We start from the raw sequence: 21,705 nt of genomic DNA, 5'->3' as shown, positions 1-21,705 counted from the left end.
CAGATAGACAGTCTGGATCAACCAATCATGGGCTTCACTTGTATGTGCTGGGACATCAGGACCCTATAATTCCTCTAAATGAGATCATTTTTGCTGCAATTTGTGATTAAGATTGCTCATTCATTGCTGCAGTTACGTACCAAAAAGTCATCAAGCAGTACAGATGTTGCTTCTAGTAAGTCTGGTTTGAAATGGATTAGAGAAGTCCTCCTCGGAAAGCGGACAGATCACGTATTTCGTATGACTGTGGTTGGTGACCCAAAGATCAGATTGGGTGAAATTGGTATCCCACATGATATTTCAGAAAAATTAGTAATTCCTGAGAACATTAACTTAAGAAACTTGAAAAAGCTGAACAAGTGTTGTAATTCTCGTGTGATTCAAATGAGAGATTGCTACGCAAAGAGCAAAGCTGGTTTAGCTTCTGTGCATCGTCGGAATGAACTTCAGGTAGGCGATATAATATATAGACCTTTGGAAGATGGAGATCTTGTGTTGGTAAACAGGCCTCCGTCTGTGCATCAACATTCTCTTATTGCATTTTCTGTTAAAATTCTCCCTGTGAACTCAGTCATTGCCATAAATCCTCTTTGTTGTGCACCTTTACTTGGAGATTTCGATGGCGATTGCCTTCACGGTTATATTCCCCAATCCATCAACTGTAGAGCAGAGCTTAGGGAGCTTGTGTCTTTAAACCGTCAGTTAGTTAATGGACAAGATGGCCGAAACCTGGTTTCTCTAAGTCAGGATAGCTTAACTGCTGCCCATTTGATCACAGGGAGTGAAGTTTTCTTGAACAGATTCCAGATGCAGCAGTTGGAAATGTTGTGTCCACGTCAATCAAAGTGTCCCACAATTCTTAAAGCGCCGCCACTCAAGACTACTCTCTGGACTGGGAAGCAATTATTTAGCTTGCTCTTGCCCCAAGGTTTGGACTTCGATTATGCTTCGAATTCAGTCCTTATCAGCAATGGCGATTTGATGTCCTCTTCTGATGAATCTGCTTGGTTACGGAATACCCGCAAGAACGTCTTCTCTAATATGATCAGACATTGCCCAAGCCAAGCTCTCAATTACCTGTTTGCTGCCCAAGAAGTACTTTGTGAATGGATATCAGGGAGAGGCTTAAGCGTTTCTTTGTCTGATATTTACCTTTCACCTGATTCATATTCAAGAATGAAAATGATAGATGAAGTCAGTTGCGGATTGCAAGAAGCAGATCGAATATGTCGTATCAAACGGTTGATGTTGGATGATGGTATGGAGCATTTTCTCAAACACGGTGAAGGGGATTTAGACCCGCCGCATGTCGAGGGTCTTCGAAAGCAGAAATTAGCTGTTTTAAACCAAGCTGCTATTGATGCTTTTAAAGAAGTCCGTTATGATCTTCAAAATGTCATTCATCAATATGCTGGTACAGACAATTCAATGTTGGCAATGATTAATGCTGGGAGCAAAGGCAACCTGCTCAAACTGCTTCAGCAAAGTGTTTGTCTTGGTTTACAGCATTCAACAGATTCGTTACCTTTTAGAATCCCAGACAAGCTTTCGTGTGCTTCATGCAATCAGCAAAAGTTATCTGGGTTGCGCAGGAAGGCTCATGATACAATTGAATCCACTGAAAGGCACATTTCTTGTGCTGTGGTTGAGCATTCCTTTCTCGATGGCTTGAACCCTCTTGAATGTTTTGTTCATGCATTATCATGCCGTGGCAATTGCTTTAGTGAGAATGCAGACCTTCCAGGAACTTTGACCCGAAAGCTGATGTTTTACATGCGGGACCTGTATGTCACTTATGATGGGACAGTGAGGAGTGCTTATGGGAATCAGCTTATACAGTTCTCTTATGGTATTTCCGAGGACACGTCTGATCGGGATGATAAGTCCCACAAGTTCTTTGGGGAGAGGATGTTGGAATGTGATGGACTTGGGGGGCAACCTGTAGGTGCATGGTCAGCTTGTTCCATTGCTGAAGCTGCATATAGTGCTTTGGATCAACCAATCAGTATGCATGAAGCTTCTCCATTGATAAACTTAAAGGTCCTTTATCCTGTTCATTCATTTGTTTTTATTGCATTTCTTGGAGTTTGATGTAATCATTATGGGTAGTGAGTAGCGCGTTGGATCAAGTTGGCATGTTTCAGTGTACGGTGCTTCCGTGTGTTTGTTGTAAAAAGAATTGCTTTTGTAACTTTTGTTGGATTCACGTTCCTGAAACTTGTTACTAGAGCAAATATACTATGGTTTTTCTACTTTTTTGTAACTTTTGTTGGATTCACATTCCTGAAACTTGAAATGAATATATATATATATATATATATATATATATATATATCTGTGTGTGTGTGTGTGTGTGGTGAAAACTCAGTATGTTTGCTCATTTCCTGAGGATCTTTCAAACATGCCCTAGTTTCATATTTAAATGTTGTATTCCATTTTGTCTCTAGGGAAGCGAATGAGATTACAATTACCATCATGCTTGCAAAGGAGAGTTTTCCAAGATCTGGTCTTTAGATTGGGATCTCTCATCCACCACCTTGATGGTTATTTAGTTATCCAAAAATTTTCCCCATTACTTATAACATGAGGGTTTGTTTGGGCATTGGGTACAAATATATTATTATATTGTGGTAGTCACTGCAAAGGGGTAAGGTTACTGCCCTTGCAAAGGATAAAAAGAACAAAAAGATAACCTACATTATCTGGTTGGAATGTTATGCAGCCATTAATTCTGTAATCTTCTCTACGTGTAATCAGTAAAATAATCTGTAACATTTGGTTAATGGAACAATGAGGCTAAATCTTAGTCCATGATACCTAATGAGATTTTTCTTGCGGTTTCTATTCAACCATACAGAAGGTATTGGAGTGCGGTCAGAAAGAAACCTATGCGGACCAAACTGTATCCCTTTTCCTGTCCAAGAAACTAAGGAGATGGACCTATGGTTCTGAGTATGGGGCATTAGAAGTGAAGAGTCATCTTGAAAGAATTTTTCTTTCTGATGTTGTGACTACTGTCATGATTGTGTAAGTTTGTTTTTCATACGATTGCTCTCTGATTTAATATTTGGGCTATTACTATATCTATGAAATGTAATTCATGTCTCTTCTTTGTTTGCGTGAATGTAGTTTCGAGCCAGATATTATTGAGGCACAGTTCAGTTCATGGGTTTCACATTTTCATGTGTGCAAGGTACTATGTTCATTTCATGGAATGTATCTGTCTGTACAGTTTGCACCTTCTCCACATGTAGCACATGTTCAGACATGGAAAGAATATGGAATATCTGAGTGGCATACCACATGGTCCCTACATGAACATGGAATATGCAATGGTCAGGCTTGTCTACTCATCTGGAAAACCACCCTAGATTTTTAAAAAAAAGAAAAAAGAAAGTGTGTTTTGAATAAAAAAAACTCACATGTGTAGCCTGCCTGACGAGCGGAACAGCCTGACCTTTGTTAGGATCACCTTCACAGTGGGGACCACCTTATTCACCTTTCAGATGTTCCTCTCACTTGCAGTGATGGCGCATATGCTGTGTAACGGTTTGTGTGGAGAGGGGTGCGTGTGGGACTGGCAAACCTCTCTCTATGTATGAAGTTAAAATGAGGTAGCTGATCCATTGCCTCTGGAGGCACAAGATGAGTGTCTAGTAAATTTAGCTTTTGATCAGTGATAAATCGATGATGGAGCCCATGGGACAAACTATCTTGGTCTTGTCCACATCACATGTATGGAAACGGATATGTGAGGCGTGCTGATTCTTATGTCCCTAGAAGGATTAAATCAGCTTACACGAATTATAATTATTGATTGACATATCATTTTCAGAATGTGATTTGTTTCTCTCTATTCTTTTTTTAGGAGAGGATGAGGAAGAGAAGACTAACAATTGGGTCAATAATAGATGCACTTAATAAGAAATATAACTCCAGAGGAAAAACTAGCACTTATCTTCCCAGGTTGCAGATTTTAAGCTGGTAAGTTCTCTTTGATCCTAGAATAAAGGGCATGACATGAGGTTCTTGATCCCAGCTGTGACTAGAAATACAATCCACCTGCCTTTCAATTTTCTAAGTTCTCAGAAAACCATTATGGTCATTTGACCAAAACCCGTGTATAGAATCGGACGATTCAGATCACATACGATAATTGTATAGATAAAAAGATTATAAAAAATCCAATTCCTATAATTTCAATAATACTCGAGTTTTGGCCATGTGAAAGAAAGCACAGCTGTAATTATTGAAGTTATTAAATTTACCATGGTACTTCAATTAACACTTGCAATACCTGACTTGTTGATCTTGAAAAATTCACAATGTCGTTTTCGTCATCATCATCAAAGCCTTATCCCAACTGGTCGGGGTCATCTAAAAAGATTATTTATGTGCTAGTTGGCTGTATTATCTACACATTAAACCTTGATTCTCCATAGAAACTGCGTAGTCTTGAATTCTCTCTTCTCCATACCTTGACCTAAATGATTGCATGGCAGTGATTGTTCATTAGACGATGTTCACCATGAGCATAGCGAGAAAATTTGCATCACTGTGGCAGCTGAAAATTCTAAGGATTCTCCTGTGCTGCTTGATACCGTACGGGATATGCTGATTCCAATCCTCCTTGGAACAGTTATCAAAGGTGTGATTCGTTTTCCAACATACTGTTTCACCCCTAGTTGCATTCAGAGCCTTAAATGTTAATTTCTATCAATATGTCTTGCTTCACATTTTTATCAACTTACCCATTGGCCGTTTTATATCAACTTGTTTCTCTTCAACTTTTGTTGCTTTGGTTTGGTATTTGTGAGATGAGAGTAGATAACTTTCTGCTATTGTGGCAAGTTGATGTACTACAATGGTATTAAAATACGGCTATGTTACGGCTGTTTCGGCAATTACATAAAGGAAGTTGTCACCTCTGTTACGTGATACAGGGGTGAATTGGTCTGTTATGAAAAAATGGTCCGAATCGGCCGATACGTGCCTATAAAATTCTGTATTAGCACTATTTTGGGACTGATACGGTCATAAAGGGCTCATTATTAAGTTTTTATTTTAAATTTTCTTGTTTTTCCAGTTCTTTATTCATTTAAAACACAGAAACTAATGTTAAACTAGATCTAGGCCTCTTTTGAGGATCGAAACACAAAAATTTTGAGTGGATTCAATGAACTGAAGTGGTGTGGACCATTTTGGGAAATATCAGAAGGGGTAAACCGTCACTTCATTTTTTTTCATTTTCCATCCTCTTTGTTGCTGTATTTATATGTAAAGGGCCCTAATCTGCCAAATCATGCTTGATTTCTATTTGATTAGGGCCTATTTGGTCGACTTTCAGCAGGTCAAGTTGACACTACCTGACAGATAATGTTCTTAGCGAGTGGCCCATTACACCATCAAACAGATGTCCACAGCCAAAAAGAATACATATTTGGAACCCCCACATATTTTGGAATTTAACTAATAATTCTTGAGATCTTAAAAAAAAAAAAAAATCACAAAAACAAAAATAGGCCATTACAGTGTATTGTATTGGCCAGCAAGTTGGCTGATACTATTATGTGATACCTTGCATACTACCAGTTGGGACAGAAAAACCTCTTCATGAAATGGAGAACTATATCAACTTTCAAAAAGCTTTAGTATATATCTCAAGTACTTTTATTCAATTATCTATTAAAAACAAATTGGTTTCTGGGAAGTTTAGGAAAGTATGAATTACAAATTTCTATTCCGGCAGTGGTGAAAAATGCCACTTTGCATGGTAATGAATATAGAATGTTTGTGGACCTTATCAGTTGTAGACTCTTCTGTTGACACTGGATCATATGGACAGGGTTTTCCTAATACATAGGTAGTCCCTTTTTTCTATAAATATAATTGTCTTCTATGATGGATGACTTAATCTAATCCAATATATCCTGAAAATATTCTCAAATGTGGATCTATACACCATATCATCCCAAACATCCAAGGCATTCTCAGATTTTGAAACATACACACACACACTTATGTTTACTATACATGTTTTAGTTTCTAGCTAGATGTTCAAGCATGAGCATAATTTGCATTTACTATGTTATTCAGGGTTTTTGGAGTTCAAGAAGGTGAATATTTTGTGGCATGAGCCACCAAAGACATCCAAGTTCCGTAAGGACTCTTCTGGTGAACTTTTTCTGAAGGTTTCTATGTCAGAGGACTGTGAAAGAGGGAAGTTATGGAATACTGTTCAGGATGCATGTATCCCAATAATGGACTTGATTGACTGGGAAAGGAGTCACCCAGACCATGTTTACGATATATCTTGTGCCTATGGAGTAGATGCTGCATGGCATCACTTTCTAGAAGTGAGATTCCTGTCCATTGATCTTACTTCTGGCTGCATTTGAGATTCAACATCCAGCTTATGCATTGTTTGATAACATTCTTTGTGGTGTTTGAAATGCAGACTTTGAGATCCACATTATCTGATATAGGAAGGGATATGCATCGAGAACACTTGCTTATCCTTGCAGATTGTCTCTCAGTTACGGGAGAGTTCAGTGGTCTAAGTCCTAAAGGAATAAAAGAACAAAGGGATCAGATATCCATCACCTCACCCTTTATGCAAGCATGCTTCTCTGTTAGTTTTTCTCTGCGCTTGTTGTTGTGGTTCAGTAGCTTCCCAATCCTCAATGGCTTCTTAATTCAGTAACCAATTTATTTCATGTTTGAATGGCGGGATTATGTAGAACCCGAGCAATTGTTTCATCAAGGCTGCGAAGGAGGGGGCTATGGATGATCTTTTGGGGACATTAGATGCTGTGGCATGGGGCAAGGAAGCCCCCATTGGGACTGGCGGACCTTTTGATATTTTATATTCGGGAAAGGTATTTTTTTTAAATCAACGAGTGAGAAATAGAAAGCTGAAGGGGAACTTTGTGAGATCCTTGACCTGATGAGATGGAGTGTATAATCAGGTTTTTAGTTGGTGGGGCCTATCTCCAAAAACTCCCAGATTGGAAGATTGCAGCCACCAACTTGGCCTCCTCTCAGTTGAATGTGGAGGTTGCTGTATTTCTCCTCTTAACCATCTATTTTCTGTTGAGGATATTTTTGGGGAATGGTCCATCAATGGTGGGGCCCAACAGAATAATGGTTTTGTTCAGTGAAATTTGGGCCTCACCCATACTAATTAAAAACCTGAGTATACTTTGTGTATCTTTGGGTTGAGAATTGCATTCTCCAATAGAAATACACTGTCAAAAAGGTAGGCTCTGATATGGTGCGATGATCTCATCACCACTTTGGGCTGGGTATCAGCAGTTGCTTTAGCAACTAAGATCATAACATGGCAAAGCACAATGTTCTTAGTAGAAGATAATTCCCAAATTTCATTACCTTGAATGCTAATCTCTATGCCTTGACGTGATAAGATGTTGTTGTCCTCCCAAAAAATTTTCAAGCACCTTTTTCTAACCTCGTGATGTTATTTTGTAGCATGGTAGTAATTCCATCCAAGGATGAGTTCAGTCAGTCTTCTCCATGCTTTTGTCCAATGAAAAATGTTATTTGCAAATTATAGATGGTCTTTCTTTTCATGAACTGCTCAAGTTGGAAGCTAGATGAGTTGAACTTGATTTTTGTCTTCAACTCACCATTTTTAGGCAATAAGTTATTTTTTATATAATTATATATATAACAAAAGGTACTATGAGGTCGACCTCATGTGAGCTTCCCATGAGGTTGAGCTCTTTCAGTCCTTTTGTAATGTGTGTCCGACATCCACACCATCAATCGGATGCACCCTTCAATGGTGGGCCGTGGGATTAAAAATCAGGCCAATTCATGACTAAGGTGGGCCGCACCACAGACAACAGTTGGGAGTGGATGCCCACCCATTGAAACCTTCCTGATTGTTTATAGGCCCATTTAGGATGTGGTTAAGGCATCCAGCCTATGCATTGTGTGTGTCCCACTTGGATGAGGGTTCACACCAAATTTCAGGCCATTCCAAAACTCCTCATCAAGTGCTAATAGATGTTTTAGGCATGATTTCACATGGTTTCAGCTCAATTCCGGATATGGCTAATTTTTGGGACATCCCATAACCTAGAGGGGACACACCAAATGCATGGTGTGAATGTCTGACGCATCACAGTGGGGCGCACGAGCTCAACCCCATAGTACATTTTCCCATATGTGTGTGCGCGCGTGCACGCGCATGCATATCCTATCAGCAGTTTCTAATTGTTTTTCCCCCACACTTTCATCAGGGGAAGGATCTTGATAAACCTGTGGCTATTTATGAAACATTGTGTAGCCAACCGACTACTCAGAAAGATGAAATGGGGCTCAACGGACCTGGTGCTTGTGATAAAATCTGCAAAAGATGGGGAGGGAAATCAACCTTTATATATGACAATTGCAGATCTGAGTATCGGACAAGTATGGAGTGCAAATCAAATTCAGATCCAAGACTTTTTCTTTCAAAGGCTGGCATTAAGGATATGTGTATTTTATTACAGGAAATATTACACAAGTAAGTTAGCCTCAATGATCTCTTCCTCCTTTTCCTGTTGATAGAATTGCATGTTATATGAAGCGATGCAATGAAATTGAGTTTCATTTAGGGTTGGACTCTGAAACGCTTCAGTTGGTGTGTGTTTTGCTTTAACGGTCTGTTTTATCAGACAGGCAATTCCTTATCCATCAAAGGTACAGAAATATGAGCACTTTGGCTATGGTAATGGAACCTATTCTTCATTGAATTTGTGAGCATGTGTGGCATATAAATTTCAAAACTAATACTGAAAAATGAATCTATGTATCTATGTGTGTCTGCAAATTGTTCTCGGCTCCCTCTTTTGATTGATAAATGCACCCCCCATATTTGGCTATGTAATAATTGTGGGAAGGATGTGTGCAGGGTGTAAGTTGTATCTCTCTACATTATATACTAATACATATGTAAAGCAGAGAAGTATGGTTCATGACCTAGCATAGTCGTTGCTTTTCCAAAAATGCCCTAGAAGCATTTATCTTTCATCAATGATTCGATATTGTTAGTATAAAAACGTCATTTTAACCCTCCTTCAAAACTCTATAAAGAGGAAGCTTTTTGGTTGATGACTTCAGATCTTAGTTTCCCCAAAGAATGGCATCAACATTTATATGGGTGAGCTGCCTTCCAACCTATTCAAAACCTGTTTCAATTCTCACCTGTCAAACCATTGGAAAATGAAACATCTCAACTTAAACAAAAATCATCCCTCCCCCCCCCCCCCCAACATCTCTTTATCAATGAAGAAGGCAAGGAGCAGTAAGTAGATGTATTTCAATCTATAACACCTTGCAACAGTAGCCATCCTTTGAATCTAACAAGAAATCGATTGTGGAATGTGACATCCGGAGGTCCTACAATCCCCCCCCCCTCTCTCTGATGCAGTCGCCCCATGCTCCACACTTGTTCACAAGAAAAGGCCCACTTTCCTATTTTAGCCCATCCCTATTTTCTTTTTCTTTCATATCTCTTTGTTAGCAAACAAGTCATCTTAGAATTTTCTTAAGTGCTTTCTTATTATAGAGATTATATGTCAGTAAATAAGCATTTTTCTATTTTGGAGATCTTGGCAAGCTAGGAATCCTGTTTTTAGATTCCATAGATTATATTGAAGGTTGTAAGCACACGTTTTAAATAAGGCTTAGGCCTATGGAATAAGAAATTGTTGAATGGTATTCTCTTTGAGCTAATTCTCTTGCTTCATTGCGGTATTTGGGGGCTGCATGTTTCATAGCGGTATTTGGGTACGAGCCTACTCATAGTCATTTCATTTTTTTTCTCTCTTTTGTGATTTAATCTTCAATTTGATATGTTGAATCTTATTGCAATTAGTTTCTTCTTTGATCTAGTTGAATTAAAATGGTATTAGAGGAAGTTCTACTCTTAGGATTTTATTTTTTTTCTTTCACCTTTTTTCTTCTCTCCCCATCTTCTTACCACATTTTTTTTTTTACCCAGTATTCATTCCAAACCTTCCCACAATTCCTTAAACTAGCTTATTAATTTAGCCCTTCCACCATAGACCACAGTGCTCGAAGTATTGGTATCGCTACAAGTTTCGCTGGCCAGGGATATGGAAACAATATCGATATCACCGATAATATCACTGATAACTGGAAATGTGGGGAAACATGGGAAAAACAGTGGAATTTTTTGTGAAACTTCAGGAGATGTTAAAATGTACATATTTGCATATTTAAAAAAATTTCAAAAAAAAAAAAAATTGTAAAAAGAATGCATACATAACAAGTTTCCATTTAATGGGGCCTTAAAAGCATATGTTGTTGCAAGAAATCAGTCAAACCATCCCATCCGACCTATTTAACCATCCAACCTTCCAACCAAACATCCATCAATATTGCAAAATATCAACAACACATGATATTTCACCAAGAAATCATCAACAGTTGGAAAGGAAACGGAAGATTGTGGTCTCAATATCGCGCATGTTACGATATCGATAATATCGAAATATTATCAATATTATCAATGACAAATTGAACACTACATACAACCATGTGCCCATGAAAAAAAAAAATTTTGAAATAAAAATTTACTATTGATACATTTATAATATGAGCATTACCTAGAATTTACATAGTCGAAAATATTGGCGATACACTAGCGATATTGATGCATTGGTAATACAAGCAACACCTAGAATTTACATAGTTGAAAATATTGGCGATTACATTAGCGATATTGATACGTTGGCGATATTTAGCGATACATTGCTAATACCTGAAATTTTTTATACTACCAGCGTTATCAGTATCGCTACTAGTGTTATCGGTATCGTTGAGCTAGAGATAAAGATAATATCGGAGATATTTCGATAATATCAGAGATAATTCGAACACTGCTAGACCATATATAATTTCTATCTCACCTAAACTATCACCTTATCTCCATCCCAAATCCCACTAGTAAATGGCCCATACCCTAATCATACACCCAACCTTCCCAAAACCTTTTTTCATTCCCTAATAATAATAATTAAAAAAATCCCGCTATCTTATGAGCACCAGAAGAAGATGACTTATAATCGTGGGATGACTACAGAATCATAGGGTAGGATTGTATCAACCTTACAATAAGTGGTCGATTTGATCAAGAAATGGTGGAATTATATGGAGATCCGTTTCACAGCCAAGGTAGATACTCTAGTGGATGGATTATTGTTCTTGAAGAAGCAAGAAAGGGAATCATTCCCAACTGTCAAACATCTATGGATGGCCTTGAGGGAGATTTGGAATATGGGAATGTTGACTCAAGGCATCTTAGTTGAAATAGTGTTTTTCACGAAGAAGAATATGAGCTTGGCTATGGGATCCAACAAAATCGCTATGCGCAACTCGGAACAACAGGAATGAACAATCTCCAATGAGACTATCCAAGCTATCTCGAAGGAGGACAGAATGTTCGCACTGCGGATCCTGCTAAGCATGTTAAGATCGAGATTTTAGACTGTGCCCAAGATATTCAATGACCGACTAAAGTTAATGGAGCGATATTTTCGCTAGTACGAAATGGAAGAAGCCATCCCTATTTTCTTTTTCTTTCATATCTCTTTGTTAGCAAACAAGTCATCTTAGAATTTTCTTAAGTGCTTTCTTATTATAGAGATTATATGTCAGTAAATAAGCATTTTTCTATTTTGGAGATCTTGGCAAGCTAGGAATCCTGTTTTTAGATTCCATAGATTATATTGAAGGTTGTAAGCACACGTTTTAAATAAGGCTTAGGCCTATGGAATAAGAAATTGTTGAATGGTATTCTCTTTGAGCTAATTCTCTTGTTTCATTGCGGTATTTGGGTACGAGCCTACTCATAGTCATTTCATTTTTTTTCTCTCTTTTGTGATTTAATCTTCAATTTGATATGTTGAATCTTATTGCAATTAGTTTCTTCTTTGATCTAGTTGAATTAAATTGGTATTAGAGGAAGTTCTACTCTTAGGATTTTATTTTTTTTCTTTCACCTTTTTTCTTCTCTCCCCATCTTCTTACCACATTTTTTTTTTTTACCCAGTATTCATTCCAAACCTTCCCACAATTCCTTAAACTAGCTTATTAATTTAGCCCTTCCACCATAGACCACAGTGTTCGAAGTATCGGTATCGCTACAAGTTTCGCTGGCTAGGGACATGGAAACAATATCGATATTGCCGATAATATCACTGATAATAGGAAATGCGGGGAAACATGGGGAAAACGGTGGAATTTTTAGCGAAACTTCAGGAGATGTTAAAATGTACACATTTGCATATTTAGAAATAAAAAATTTGTAACAAGAATGCATACATAACAAGTTTCCATTTAATGGGGCCTTAAAAGCATATGTTTTTGTTAGAAATTAGTCCAACTATCCCATCCGGCCTATTTAACTATCCAACCTTCCATCCAAACATCCATCGATATTACAAAATATCAAAACACATGATATTTCACCAAGAAATCATCAACAGTTGGAAAGGAAACGGAAGATTGTGGTCTCAATATCGCGCATGTTACGATATCGATAATATCGAAATATTATCAATATTATCAATGACAAATTGAACACTACATACAACCATGTGCCCATGAAAAAAAAAAATTTTGAAATAAAAATTTACTATTGATACATTTATAATATGAGCATTACCTAGAATTTACATAGTCGAAAATATTGGCGATACACTAGCGATATTGATGCATTGGCAATACAAGCGACACCTAGAATTTACATAGTTGAAAATATTGACGATTATATTAGCGATATTACATTGGCAATACTTAGCGATACATTGCTAATACTTGAAATTTTTTATACTACCAGCGTTATCGGTATCGCTACCATGTGTTATCGGTATCGTTGAGCTAGAGATAAAGATAATATTGGAGATATTTCAATAATATCAGAGATAATTCGAACACTGCTAGACCATATATAATTTCTATCTCACCTAAACTATCACCTTATCTCCATCCCAAATCCCACTAGTAAATGGCCCATACCCTAATCATACACCCAACCTTCCCAAAACCTTTTTTCATTCCCTAATAATAATAATTAAAAAAATCCCGCTATCTTATGAGCACCAGAAGAAGATGACTTATAATCGTGGGATGACTACAGAATCATAGGGTAGGATTGTATCAACCTTACAATAAGTGGTCGATTTGATCAAGAAATGGTGGAATTATATGGAGATCCGTTTCACAGCCAAGGTAGATACTCTAGTGGATGGATTATTGTTCTTGAAGAAGCAAGAAAGGGAATCATTCCCAACTGTCAAACATCTATGGATGGCCTTGAGGGAGATTTGGAATATGGGAATGTTGACTCAAGGCATCTTAGTTGAAATAGTGTTTTTCACGAAGAAGAATATGAGCTTGGCTATGGGATCCAACAAAATCGCTATGCGCAACTCGGAACAACAGGAATGAACAATCTCCAATGAGACTATCCAAGCTATCTCGAAGGAGGACAGAATGTTCGCACTGCGGATCCTGCTAAGCATGTTAAGATCGAGATTTTAGACTGTGCCCAAGATATTCAATGACCGACTAAAGTTAATGGAGCGATATTTTCGCTAGTACGAAATGGAAGAAGCCATCAGGTTACGTTTTGTTGTCCTGAACTTGAAAGGCATAGCTCAAGATTGGTGATACTCTATCAAAGAAGACTTTTAACGATGTGGCCTTCCACTCGTTAAGTAATTGGGGAGGAAATGAAGGCGAGATTGAAGTAGAGGTTTATGTCGCTGGATTATGAAATGAATTCTTTCTATGATCTTGCTTCTGCAGGATAATTTGATTGTGGAGGAATACACACAACATTATTTATGATTTAGTTATTCGCAATTGCTTAACGGTGACTAGAAAAGCAGTAAGTGGTGCGTTATTACAATGGACTATAGTTCGATATTCAAAGAGAATTAGTGATTGTTCGACTCAATAATGTAGACGAAGCGTATCAAATGGTCTGAAAAGTGCATGAGCAGAAGTTGGTGATAAGACTTGACAACCTCCAAGTAGGGGGTCGTGCATCATCTTACTATTAGTGGCTCCACAGTGTGTTTGCAACTAGTCGCATTTCACAACAACTTTCTTCGGGATTAGAAAATTTGTCAAAACTCTATTTCTAATCTTCTTTCTTGAAGCAGTGACACAATAGGAGAGTCTTATTGCAGCAACTCAGGAGAGGTTGACCAACGCTTGCTTTAAGTACGGTGGTTGTGGATATTCGTGACAAAGTGTCTCTCGCATTCTCTAGTTTTGTGAGGGACAAGAGGGTGAATAGTATAAAGAGAACTTCATTGTGTACCAAGTGGAAGGTGAACATGAAAGCAATCCATGTGACAATTATGAACCCAAGGAAGGCCTAGATGGCATTAATGAAAATAAGTTGTCATTGGTGGTTAGGAGGATTTTGACGGCACCAAAAGAGGAGGCCGAAAAAGATTGGTTGAGAACTAATATCTTCCATATACGAGTATTTTGTGGTGGAATGGTTGTCAAGGTCATTATTGACAGAGGAAGCAATATGAATGTGGCCTCGCAAAGTATGGGGGACAAGTTGAAGCTGAAACCACACAAGCATCCCAAGATGTACAAGATTGTGTTGGTGAATAACGTGTTCATCCCCATGCCCAACCAGTGCTTAGCGAACTTCTCCTTGGTTGTTATGAAGAATCACTTTGGTGTAACATCATTTCAGTGAAAGTCCTACGTTATTTAGGCACCTGTGGATATACAACAAAGATGTGATTCATAAGGGCCGCAAGAAATATAACTTTATGTATAAAGGAAAGCTCATTAATCTCACGTCTCAGCCCCATGAAGGGTGACGAACCTGAAGAGGAAAGTCAGCTTCCACAATGTTGAGTATGGCTCAATCCGTGGAGCAAAGTTCGGAATGGAGAATCGTGTATGCTTTGGTAGGATGCAAGATCGATTCAACTAGTGATGTTGTTGTCCAACTACCTAAGATTCAGGACATTTTGTCCCAATTTCAAGATTTGGTCCCTGATGGACTATTGAGTGAGCTTCCATCCATGCGCAACATTCACCACACCATTGATTTTGTACCTGGAGTGCTATTATAAAATCTTCCGGCATTTCGAATGAATCTAACAGAGCATGCAAAGCTTCATTGACAAGTGAAGGAATTGTCAGCCAATGATTTCATTCGTGGTAGCCTCAACCTGTGTGTTGTGCTGGCATTGTTGACACTAAAGAAAGATGATAGTTGGTAGATGTGTGTTGACTGTCACACGCTCAATAAGATAACAGTGAAATATTGTTTCCCATTCAATGCCTAACATGCTCAACATAATGGTGAATGCTATAATGTTTTCTAAGATCAATTTGTGAAGCGGGTACCACTAGATAAGAATTTTGTCATGGAGATGAATGGAAAACTGCTTTTAAGACAGGATGCATTGTATGGGTGGTTAGTCATGCCTTTCGGTTTGACAAACACACCTAGCATGTTCATGTTGGTGATGATGCAAATTCTACGGCCATTTATAAGCAAGTATGTCGTTGTGTACTTAGATGACATCCTCATTTATAATTCTTCACGAGAAGATCATTTGGTCCATCTTTGTTAGGTGATGAGAGCATTACACCCAGGGAAAATCTACATTAATTGGAAGAAATATATATTTTTGAGTTCCAGCATGGTCTTTCTAGGGTTCATCATTTTAGTAGAAGGCATGAGAGCTGATTCTCAAAAGGCAAGTGCCACTGTTGACTGGCCTACTCCCACGACCATTCATGAGGTTTGCAATTTTCACGGGCTAGCAATGCTTTATCGAAGGTTTATCCGGAACTTTAGTTCCATCATGGCATCCATTAAGAAATGTATGAAGGCAATTCCATTTAAGTGGACCAAAGCAACAACAAAGGCATTTTAAGAAATCAAGTAAAAAATGATGGAAGCTCTAGTTCTTAGGCTTCCCAATTTTGAAAGGGTGTTCGAAGTTGCTTGTGATGCATTCCATATAGGCATAGTAAGCATCCTCAATTATGAAGGACATCTGGTGGCCTTCTTTTGTGAAAAACTCAATGAGGCACTAAAGAAGTATTCTACATATGACGTGGAGTTTTATGCTATTGTACAAGCTTTGAAACATTAATGTTATTACCTAATTCATAGGAGTTTGTGCTCTATTCGGATCACTAGGTGAGTTCTTAGAAGAAGTTGAGCGCAATAATAAGTTGAGTATATTCAGGAGTTCACATTCAACCTAAAACATCGGGTTGACATTGAAACTAAGGTAGCAGACACCCTTAGTCGAGAATCACATTTATTGTCTACCTTATTAGTCTTTGTTGTTGAGTGTGAGAAACTTAAAAGAGGCTATGCAGCAGATGATGATTTTTGGAAGGTATTTTTAACACTTACACCAGCTCAAGCACCGAGTACCCACGATACAACCTGCATGATGAGTACTTATTTTATGATATGGGTTTGTCTTCCTAAAAGCTCCTTATGAGATATTGTTATATGAGAGCTTCATTAAAGTGGCCTCGCTAGTCACTTTGGTATCAACAAAACAACGACCTTAATTGAGGATTGTTTCTATTGGTTGAGTTTAAAGAAAAATGTTGGAATCATTGTTCGTCAATGTCGAGTGTGCTATCTAGGCAAAGGTAGCAAGCAGAATATCGGTTTTTATACTCTACTGCTTATGTTGGATGCTCCATGGGAAGACATTATTAACATGGGTTCGTCTTGGGATTGCCGAAGGCATGACGTGGTTATGACTCTACTTATGTTGTAGTCAACAGGTTCTAAAAATATGGCCCATTTTATTCCTTATAAGAAGACATCACATGCTCTACACATTGCCAATGTTTTCTTCAAGGTGGTTTGTCTATATGTTGTTCCCAAAACAATTGTATCTGATTGTAATGTTAAGTCTATGAGCTACTTTTGGCGCACCTTGTAGTTTAAGATGGGAACTAAATTAAAGTTCTCAAGTGCTTATCAACCACAAACAGATGAGTAGATTGAAATCACCAATTGCGGTCTTGGGAATGTACTTCGATGTCTGGTTGATGATCGCATCAGTTCATGGGACATTGTGTTACGACAAGCTGAGTTTGATTATAACAATTCTGTGAACCACACTATGAGACTCTTCTTTTGAAATTGTGACAAGTATGTGACCTCGACAACTTATTGATTTAGTCCACATCCTATTGCAACTCGATCGACCCAGGATGCCGAAGCTTTTATATTGCATATTAAGGAGATACATGAGGAAGTCAGATGAAGGATCACCTTTACTAATGAAAATTGCAAGGGGCATGCAAATGTTTGACAATGTTTTGCACAATTTCAATGAGATGGTGTCATGGTGCAATTCAAGCCCGAGAGGTTTCCAGTAAGATCTCATACAAAGCTCCACTTCAAAGAGGCAAGTCCTTATCCTATTTTGAAGAAGATAAGTGATAATGCATATTTGATCGAGCTTCCACCCAATGTTTTAAATATCGTTATCGCATAATGTATCGCACCCTTGGGATATGGATACATATTGGTTATCGCATGGGACATGTTGGTTGTATCGTGTAATGTATCGCTGTTGTTGGGAAACATGGGAACATTGGGAAATTGGTCAATTTTTTCAATGAAACTTTAGGTTTTAAAAGACATCAATACACGCTTAGAAATCAAAACATTACAAAAAAATAGGGGTTTCCTTTGTATGGGGTCCTATTATATGCATTGTCCAACTGAACTGATGCAAGTATATTCAAAGTCTATTCATATAACTTATAAACGTAAGAAGACATGTATGGAAACACAAGCAATTCATTCAAAAGCAAAAGAAGAATCACTAGATCAAGTTACATACATGTTTGATTTCGTGTTTGGATTAAAAGATTGCAACTGATTTGTGAGAAATTGAGAAATTTCAAATTTTCCTTATCTCCCTAAATCTCGAAATCGAAGTTCAAAATCCATGATTTTTCATGGAAAACATGAATAATTATAGATTTGTAACCATTTGACACTGATTTAACGTGATTTATAACAAAAAATAGATCGAAAATCGAAAATGTTCACTAGATCAAATAGGTGGGATATATTGGTAGTACCTATGCGTAGGGGTGTACATCGAGTCGAGCTGGCCTCAGCTCGACTCGGCTCGGCCACTAGCTGACCTCAGCTCAAACTCGGCTCGGCTCGGTCCTCGAGCTTGACTGGCCAACTCGGCTCGGTTTGGTTAGCAGCTCGGGCCAGTTTGAGCCAAGTTCGAGCCAAGATCAAGCTGAGTTCGCCCGTGCAGCATTTTCACAAACACCTGGACTGCACCTTCAAAATCTCACTGTATTTAAGACAGTAGCAATGGTTTTACAAGTATTTTATCAAACACCTTCTAAGCAACATAAAAATCAAGAAAAAAAGGGTATTTGTTTCATATACATACCTTCCTTGCCATCAACCACACTTCGTTGGGTCATTTCATCAAACATTTGGTGAGCAACATCAATATCAAAGTAACCGAGTTACCGAACTGGTTCGATCTAAGTTCGATTTGATCTGGGTTCAATCCGAGTCAAGTCGAGCTAGGGCCAGCTCGAACTCATTTTTGAGCTCAAAAAATCAGCTCGACTCGGCTCGAACTCAGCTTCAAACCGAGTCGAATCGAGCGAGCTAACCGAGCTAGCTCGGTTCGTGTACACCTCTACCTATGCATTTCGTATCGCACAAGTGGGATACAAGATATATCATGGGATATATCGACCAATATTGTCTATATTTAAAACACTGCCTCCACCTGAACTGAAGATCAGTCCCATTTTTAATGTGGAACGCCTTACAGTTTATTTTTGACATCATGAAGACGAGCATAAAAGAACAAGCTATCCAGATACCCAAGGTGGCCACCCCAGCTAGAAGAAATCATTGAAGATGTGTTGAATAATCAACTAGTTTCCACAGAAGTTTCTCATCAAGTGGGAAGGGCTGACCGAGATTTGATAATACATGGATCTCAGCAAATGATTTTAAGTGCATCAATCCGGAGTTCTATAAGGAGTACATTGCCATTAGCTAGACGGACTCAAGTTTTTTGAAGCTGGGGGGGAATTGATGCAATCCTCCCACATCCCACACGTATGCACAAGAAGACCACATGCACGCTCCACATGTGTGCACCAGAAAAGGCTCACTTTCCTTTTTTAGCCTATCTTTAATTTCATTTTCTTTCGTATCTTTATGTTAAAAATAAATCATCTTAAATTTTCTTACTTAAGTGCTTTCTTATTTTAGAGATTCTATGTCAGGAAATAAGCATTATTTTTTCTATTTTGGAGATCTTGGCTATCTAGGAATCCTATTTTTAGATTCCATAGATCATGTTGAAGATTGAAGCACTCGTTATAAATAAGACTTGGGCCTATGAAATAAAACAATTGAATAGTATTCTCTTTGAGAAAATTCTCTTGTTTCTTTATGGTTAGCGTTGAGGGGGGAGGGGAGTAGTGGTCTCTAGTATAAGATTAGTGGACGGTTGAGTTTGCTCACAATCATTGCATTCTTTTCTCTTTGTGATTCAAACTTCAATTTGGTACATTGAATCTTATTGCAATTAGTTTCTTCCTTGATCTAGTTGTATTACTTTCTTATCTTTTCTTCTCAGTTGTGATGCTTTCCATTTTCTTTCTCATGCTATTATAGCTTTTAGTTGTATTGAAGATACTTATAAAACTCTTTTTTCCTCCTCTCCTGAAGACACTTAACAGAGCTGCTTTGACCTGTAGGTACCCAGTTAATGCCTATGTAAATGAAGAAGAAAGGTCCATTTTGATGAAGGCTTTGTCCTATCATCCTCAGGGAAATGAGAAGATGGCGGGAGCCCAAGAAATCAAGGTAATGCAAATTTATTTATTTATTTATTTTTTATTTGTGTGTGTGTGTGTGTGGGGGGGGGGGGGGGTGGTTTGGACCAAGGATGGAGGGATGGAGATTGGATGTAATTCAGGTCACAAGTGGTTTGAAACTTTGGCAAAACAGATCATCATCATCATCGATGCCTTATCCCAATTAATCAGGGTCAGCTACATGAATCCTGTTCCACCTTTCCACTCTGTCAATGGCCATATCTTCAGATAAGGCCATAGGTTATCTTCTTTTCTTACAGATGGTTGTTCATATTGTCATACATTTTTGGGATGCTACAGAAATAGAGAACTACATACAGCATGCTAGTTTATATGCTCTGCCCCAAATCAATATTGGCAATCAGTGTTGGGTTGATGTGGTTGTAACAGTTGGAAAAACAATGACCCACCTAATGTCATTTTTTATTTTCATGCACTCCCAAACACAACTTGGTGGCCAACCATCTGTTCTAGAACTATTCAAACCGCTCGGAATTTGGGGCACATCCAAACACAGTAACCATGTTTCAGTTGGTCTGCACTTGTGGTTTCGGAGATTTCAGGAAGCGTTATGTTTATGTTCTTACCTGTTGCATTCTCTCATGATGGCAGGTTGGTCATAACCCATTGTATCCCGAATCCCGCTCCCGCTGTTTTATACTGGTGAGGAAGGATGGGTCGTTTGAAGATTTCTCCTATCGGAAGTGTGTTGAGGGTGCAGCGCGACATATTTCCCCTGAATTCGCAGCCTGGTTTCGAAACAAAGTGTTTAAAAGATGACAACAACATCTAACCTTCTCCCTTCTTTTGAACCACAAAGGCAGTGGACAGCATGTTGGCTCTGATACACGTGTATATGGGTTCTCACACATACAGAACTTACAGCCACTAACATATGTGGCGATGCTAATCGCCTTTTTTGTGCTTGGGAATATGGCTATCCACATAACCATTGCTGTGGAGTTGCATCGTCATACCGATTACAGAAAGAACCATTTTTTGATGAACGTAGTTATGGCGGCTATTTAAATGAGTAGCAACCATACAGATCTTACTGTTGCTATACTCAAAAGTGCAGCCATTTATTTATGTTTGTGGTTGCATCTTCAGCAGAAGCAGATGAACCTTTCACCATTTTTTTTTTGTCCAAAAAAAGAACATTTGGAAATGTTGAGGTGGACTGCCTTCATTTTTGTACCATTTTCTTTATCTATGATGTATAGTTGAATTCATTGGCTATCTAAGCATTTTTGTTTTAATTGAGTTTGTTTCAGCCATTGATTGTTTTGGGAAAATTTTGGTCCTTTGTGCTCGAAAGTATTCATTATATAGACAAGGGGAGGTGTTTTTGTTATAAAACTGTAGATCTACAAAACCGGGGAAAAAAATCAAATCAGGCTCAAAGCACGTATCGGATACGCTTTCCTTAAAGCGTCATTCATCCCCTCTCGACGGTATGAGATCGCTATAGGATACAACAAGCCTTGATGGTCATGCGTGCAAACAATCATGAAAAAACTATGACAGGAACTCTGGTATGCAATTTTGGAATTCTGGTAGACTGTTTTGTGAACTGAACCTACAACTTGTAAAGAGAAAACGAAAAATAAAATAAAATGGAGGATTATTATCTCTGGAAAGAACAATGCAAGATGCATTTGATTTTTGAATTTTACTGAGTTTTACAGAGAGTGAAGGGCAAGGCACTTCTGAACAGTTATTTTTTAATCGTTTAGTACATTGCAACGGTGTGTGCTACTGGCGCCT

At 38.2% G+C, this 21,705-nt stretch overlaps 1 protein-coding gene across 4 annotated transcripts in view; it reads left to right on the top strand.

Moving 5' to 3' along the window:
• Nucleotides 1–21,215, top strand: part of LOC131248472 (DNA-directed RNA polymerase IV subunit 1) — a 50,578-nt gene extending 29,363 nt beyond the window's left edge. For all 4 annotated transcript variants that reach the window (XM_058248750.1, XM_058248749.1, XM_058248752.1 and 1 more), the window contains 11 exons: nt 133–2,040; nt 2,858–3,027; nt 3,130–3,193; nt 3,869–3,984; nt 4,503–4,648; nt 6,097–6,356; nt 6,458–6,631; nt 6,741–6,878; nt 8,265–8,530; nt 19,819–19,927; nt 20,551–21,215. In XM_058248750.1, coding sequence (XP_058104733.1) covers nt 133–2,040; nt 2,858–3,027; nt 3,130–3,193; nt 3,869–3,984; nt 4,503–4,648; nt 6,097–6,356; nt 6,458–6,631; nt 6,741–6,878; nt 8,265–8,530; nt 19,819–19,927; nt 20,551–20,718 — 3,519 coding nt within the window. In that variant the 3' untranslated portion in view covers nt 20,719–21,215. The remainder of the gene's footprint in view (nt 1–132; nt 2,041–2,857; nt 3,028–3,129; nt 3,194–3,868; nt 3,985–4,502; nt 4,649–6,096; nt 6,357–6,457; nt 6,632–6,740; nt 6,879–8,264; nt 8,531–19,818; nt 19,928–20,550) is intronic.
• The last annotated feature ends 490 nt before the right edge of the window (nt 21,216–21,705 follow it).

The sequence above is a fragment of the Magnolia sinica genome, chromosome 6 (genome assembly GCF_029962835.1).
Source record: "Magnolia sinica isolate HGM2019 chromosome 6, MsV1, whole genome shotgun sequence".
Taxonomy (NCBI): domain Eukaryota; kingdom Viridiplantae; phylum Streptophyta; class Magnoliopsida; order Magnoliales; family Magnoliaceae; genus Magnolia; species Magnolia sinica.
The sequence above is the reverse complement of the archived record's forward strand: the minus strand, read 5'-3'. Positions and strand labels throughout refer to the sequence as shown.